The 6,206-nt window shown below is 44.9% G+C and overlaps 1 protein-coding gene across 1 annotated transcript in view; it reads left to right on the plus strand.

Annotated features, from left to right (window-relative positions):
* Window positions 1–6,206, plus strand: part of SLC9A2 (solute carrier family 9, subfamily A (NHE2, cation proton antiporter 2), member 2) — a 166,891-nt gene that overhangs the window by 160,531 nt on the left and 154 nt on the right. The window contains exons 10-12 of the mRNA XM_014533124.1: window positions 2,964–3,095; window positions 4,585–4,675; window positions 6,048–6,204. Of these exons, the coding sequence (XP_014388610.1) occupies window positions 2,964–3,095; window positions 4,585–4,675; window positions 6,048–6,204 (380 nt within the window). The remainder of the gene's footprint in view (window positions 1–2,963; window positions 3,096–4,584; window positions 4,676–6,047; window positions 6,205–6,206) is intronic.

Raw genomic sequence — 6,206 nt, forward strand, 5'->3', positions numbered from 1 at the left:
CGGGGGGGGGGGGGAGAAAAATAAAAAGAATAAGCAGACTAACCTCACAAACGATCCTAAAAAAACCCCCAATATACTCGTCAATCGAGCAAACAACAATAAACAATAGAGAGAGAAAAGAAGAAGAAGAAGAAAAAAATTTGGATAGTGAAGGAAGATAAGGGAAAGGTGTATAAGGATTTAGAGCAGGGGATTGGACATAGGGTATATAAGTAGGGTGAAATTTTGACAGGGGGTAAAAAGAATAGGGAAGATCTAAACCTGGAGTAGGGTAAGAGAAACAGGACAACAAAAGGGAAAAAGTGGGGAAGAGGGTTTAGCACAGAGGCAAATTGAGGTAGAGAAAAATGTTGCTAAAGGAACGATGAAAATAGAATGGAGGACATTAGTCCCAAAATAAAAAAATAAAAAAAATAAAAGAAAAGAAAATGACACTTTAAAAAATGGTAAAACGGTAGTGGTAATAATACTAGTTAAAAATAAAAATGTAGTAGTTGAAAGGGTAAAATCAGGTGATGGGGAAAAAAAAAGAAAAACAATGTTTTCTTAGTTAAAAGGTGAAAAAGTAATTAATTAAAAAAAAAAAGTAAAATAAAAATGTGCAGTAATGCAGGTGCTTCAGATCTTCTACTCTTCTTTTTGGCACGCCCGGAATTCAGGAGAATGTTGAATTTCCCTCTGATACACTGTTCCTCCGTGTTGTAAGCCACAGTCCTGATTTTAAGGCAGGCCGTATTGGTTCCCCTTACTGCTGTATTTGTATGTACAGAAGAGTCAGTTCGTGGCTCTGCCTCTGGGTGGCAGTGTGTCTGGATTGACCTCCAAGGCTTTAAGTCCTCTCTGACCAGGAGTTCTCTATTGTACCTGAACCAGCTCCGCCCAGAGCTGGTTCACCAGTCGCCACTCCCAGCTCTGTTTTCCAGGCTCCCCAAAAACAATCTTCCCCTACAAGCTCCGCTAGCGACCCCAACTGGGCAATCACATGCACTGGGGTCAACAATCAAACTCACAGATTTAAGAGGAAGTGTGTAAACAAGAGCCTGGGAGGCTGTGGGAACTCGCAGGGCTCCACCTTCCAGAACTCTGCGGAGTCTCAGAGCTGGTTTTTTAATCGTTACCCTGCTCTGTGTTGTTGGTGGGACTCTGTAAATTATTCTTTATTTCAGTTAGTGTATGCTTAATTTCTGACTGGTCCATTTCGTATTCTCACTAAGATCCTTGAAAATCTCACTAAGTCCCTTGAAGGTCTCATGAAGATCTTTGAGTAACCTTATAACCGTGGTTTTGAACTGTGTATCCAGTAATTTTCTTTCTTCCATTTTTTTCTTTTGTGACGTGTTTCTTTGTCTCTGCATTTCAGCTGTCTCCCTGTGTTTGTTTCTATGTATTAGGTAGAGCTGCTATGTCTCCTGGAATTGGTAAAGTGGCCTTGTGTAGGAGGTGTCCTATAGGGCCCAGTGGCTCAGCCTCCCAGTCACCTGAGCTGGGCACTCTAAGTGCACCCCTTTGTGGGCTGTGAGCACAACCTTGTTGTAGTTGAGCCTTGATTGCTGTTGGTGTCACTGGGAGGAATTGACCTCTAGGCCAACTGGCTGTGAGGACCAGCTGTGACTACAATGGGAGAGCTGCTGTGCAGGAGACACCCCTATGGAGCAGGACTTGCTTCAGTGGGGCTTTGGTACTCACTGAGTCTGCCCCTTGAGTGTCACTTATGGATGTGTAGGGTTGTAATCTGCTATGGTCTCATACTGACCACTGGGTACACTGGCACTTGGGTCTCCAGGGAGGTGCAAAGTCAGCCACTGACTGGGGCCACCCAGCAGGAGCTACTGAGAGATCTGTAGATTCCTCCTCTTTGTATCGGGCTTGGAAGTGCCCAGCATTCAAAAAATGAAACAAAACAATTGTGGCTTCCAGGCTAAACTGATTTTTCAGAACCTGGGATCTCCATTTCCAGGTTCCACTTTTTCCATCCTTATTTCCACGCCTCCCTCCCTCCAACATCCACCCCAAACCCTCACGGAGTACAGGTTCTGTCTTCCTTCCTAGCCTGGGGGGCTCTCTTCCCTGTCAGCTTCCTGTCAGCTCCATTGATCCATATTCTTCCATTTTTAAGGTTCCCCAACACCTTACATATTAGTCCCAACCTTGTTTTTAAATGAGCGTGTGCTGTACCATATACGTTTAGTACTTAATTTCATGATTGTATTATTTTGTTAGCCTTCAATGGCACATTTCCCAAGGCAGGAATTGAGCCCTGTTCTATTTTACTTCTGCACATTTCCACTAGGCCTAATACAGCCTGGACACAGGAATATTCCAAGAAGTATACATTAATTCTATCAGAAAATGAGCCTAATTATCAATTACAATTTGTTTTAGGAACAGATTTCTATATAGCTTATAAACTAAAATGTCTGCCATGGACACCTTGAGACATTTCACAGCTTCAAAGATGAGGTCATGAGCATTGTAGGTGGTAACAGCAGCTTGCTCAGCCTTCAGCCACTGGAAAGAACTGTGCCTCTACTGATTAATCAGAGGACATGGCACCACCAAGTGTCTCAAAGTGGTTTGTTTTTATACCAGTAATTGCTATTCCATGGAGGATGAATAAAGTGGACTTGTATTTTTTTCCCCAACTGATAATGATGGGTAAATACATACAAGGTACTTCAAGGTAGACAAAGGCACTCAATATATTCAATCATTTTCTCGTTTATAAAGATCATACTTTCCAATGGGGAGAAAAACTTATTCACTGGCTTTATTAGAAGACTAATTCTTTCAAAATGTGAAAGAATGTCACCTTTCATACTTTTTTCTCTCTGCACATTGGCTGTTAAGTACCTCACTGAGATGCTGTGCCAAAGAAACGTAGTAAAGTTTTGGAATTTCTGGAGCCGTGATCAGTTTTTTGTTGTTGTTGTTTTTGTAAAGTGGCACTTGTGTTTTTATTTCAGACTCTGTCATACAACAGACACAATCTGACGGCTGACACAAGTGAGAGACAAGCCAAGGAGATTCTCATCCGCCGAAGGCACAGTTTGCGAGAGAGCATTCGGAAAGACAGCAGCTTGAGTCGGGAGCGCAGGGTAAGGGCGTCGGGGCTCTGGAAGCTCTGCTGAGGGTTGATTCGCAGGAATTCTGGGAGAGAGGGCATTTAAAAGTCTTTCAGAGGTTTCGTGAACACCTATTGTGTTCTGCACACAGTTCTAGGCACTGGGGATACATTGGTAAACAAAACGGAAAGATTCCTATGCTTGTAGAATTCATATTCTCATCAGGGGGAATGTGGTCACCAACAGACAGAATAAGCAAATCCTATATAATAAAAAGCTAATATGCAAATAGACCAAACGGCAGAACAATCGAACAACCGGTCGCTAACCACCAGGGGGTGCACTTGGAACATGGCAGGCACGAAATTCGTGCACAGGTGGGGAGGTCCCCTCAGCCGAGCCTGCACCCTCTCCAATCCGGGGGATGTCTGACTCCCTCTCACAATCCTGGACCGCTGGCTCCTAACCACTAACCTGCCTGCCTGCCTGATCGCCCCTAACTGCCTCCCCCCCCCCGCCAGCCTGATCACCCCTAACCACCTCTGCCTCCCGGCCTGATTGCCCCTAACTGCACCTCTGGCCAGCCTGGTCGCCCCACACAGCCTGCTGTTCAGTCATTTGGTCGTCCCTCAATGAACCCCCTGCCAGCCTGGTCGCCCCATGCAGCCTGCTGTTAGGTCGTCTGGTCATTTCGGTTGTCACGGCCCCTCAATTTTATATATATGGATATATATATATATATATTATTGATTTCTGAATAGAAGGGAGGGAGGGAGAAATCAATGATGAGAGAGAATCATTGATCAGCTGCCTCCTGCACACCCCACACTGGGGATCGAGCCCGCAACGCAGGCATGTGCCCTGACCAGGAATCAAACTGTGACCTCCTGGTTCATAGGTCAACACTCAACCACTGAGCCAAGCCAGCCAGGTCTTATTTTTTATAATATTCTGTATTTGGTTATCGGAGATAAAAATTTTATGTTTGAACAAAATTATCTTTATCTTTGTGTTCAATATGGCAGCATTGATTAAAAATTAAGGAAATTAAAGACAATGGCAATGAAAATGTCAGCAAATTAGCTATAGTAATGCTTTTTGTTCTATCATTTTCAAGACATTCAAGTAAATAAAATTAAAATATGCTACAATTTTTAATCTATCTTTTTCTGCATACCTATCAGTTCTAAGGCTTTTTCACTAATATTGTCATAAATAGGTGGTTCGGTCTCTTTTCCTTGAGAAAACACAGTGGTTTTCACATCTTGTTCCAAATGGTCCCACTTTATTTCCCTTTTTTTTCTTTTTTTCTCTCCTGGCTTCTTCTATATTTTAGAAGAGTTTTAGTGATTTTAAATTAAATAATTATTGCTAGGGATTTTCTTCCCCATCCCTAAAGCCCCTCACAAAGTAATTTTGGCATGGAGAACTAACATGTTACATTTTAATAAAGTTTGTCATAAGAGTTTAAACTTCTAGTGATGCCATCTGCATAGTCTAAGGTTTTCTGTATCTTGTGCAGGCTTCCACATCAGCCTCGCGGTACCTGTCCTTACCCAAAAATACAAAGCTTCCAGAAAAGCTACAAAAGAAAAGGAATGTTTCTAATGCAGGTAATGAATACAGGTGGAGCAGAGAGGAAGATGCTTCTGTTCTGCTTTGTTACGCACAATGAGTTCAATAGTTTGCAAATCTAAAGTAACAATACGGTGGCCTTTATTAGCATTGCAGCCTTTTGGAATGGAGTTCTGTGCACATTCCAGAATTCAATCAGTTATTTTTCATAATGATTCTATTTGATGTAGCAAATGCAAATATTATTACCATGTGGTTAGTGAACAGGGGTCCTCCACTACTGGGGTCCTCCCCCAGAAAAGCTATAAATGTGCAAAGGTGTGTTTAATTTTTACAGTAATTGTAATATATTTTCATAAAGCAGCCATATATTTTACTTCTGTAATTACTTAAACTTTGACATAAAGTCAGATATCTCTTTATTTTATGATATCTTTATGTAGATTCCGAGCCATTTTCTGTGAAACCCCAGAAGAAAAATGTTAGGATGTCATGTTCTTAAAATGTAGATGTAACAACAATATCCCACCTTTTTTTCCTTGTTTATTTATTTAACCAAGAAGAGGAAAGTCTAAGGATGGCCTGTGTGTGGAGGCTGAGGTGGGAAATGAGAGGGAAGGCAGAGGAGGGAACACTGGGCGTGCAGGACAGTGGCCACGTGACCACCGACATCCAGCAAAAATGCTGTTTCCAAGACTCTCAGCTCCCAGCATCCCAACACCTCCTCCCTGCAGGAGTCCAGGACCCCAGCAGTGGAGTGCCCCAGTAGTCCAGGACCCCAGTTTTTATGCAGCTGGTTCTAATCTCAACTCCTCCCTCTGTTCGGAAGGTGAACACTGGTTTTGACCCTTTTGTAAAAATATGAAGAGAATAAACAAGGCTATATATGAGATCAGATCAAGGCAAGATCTTGCAATAGCAGCTAACTCTTGGTGTCTTCCTGTGGTGAGCGGAGCCCCCTGGGGCAGGTCCTGGGGCAGGTCCTGGGGCAGGTCCTGGGGCAGGTCCTGGGACAGGTCCTAGGGCAGGTCCTGGGGCAGGTCCTAGGGCAGGTCCTGGGGCAGGTCCTGGGGGCAGGTCCTGGGGCAGGTGGCACACAGCCCAGGCTGCTCTCGGTGCCAACGGGCTCCACCACACTGACCCCTGAGCCTCAGTCCCTTCATCTGAGATGGGTGACGTGAGGGGAGGTTCATAGGTGGATGTAGTTAGAGCTGAGGTCAGTGCCGGCACATGTCAGAGCTCCACGCCATCTGCGGAATGCCCGGGGGTAGCCCGAGGGCTGGGGGCCAGGCAGGTGCCCAGCTTTCAGTGGGATTTGGGGGGGAGCCTGCCTCGCACCAGACCCCTTAGCACTGCCATCGGGGACCCTCCTCTGAAGCGCATTCCCTGCTGACCTTCTGCTCCGTGCAGGTGGCAACAGCAGTGACTCGGATGCAGATGCCGGGACCACTGTCCTCAACCTGAAGCCCCGCGCGAGGCGCTTCTTGCCGGAGCAGTTCTCACAGAAAGCGGCCCAGGCCTGCAGGATGGAGTGGAAGAACGAGGTGGACGTCGATGCGGCCCGGCAGC

The sequence above is a fragment of the Myotis brandtii genome, unplaced genomic scaffold (assembly GCF_000412655.1).
Source record: "Myotis brandtii unplaced genomic scaffold, ASM41265v1 scaffold1213, whole genome shotgun sequence".
NCBI lineage: Eukaryota > Metazoa > Chordata > Mammalia > Chiroptera > Vespertilionidae > Myotis > Myotis brandtii.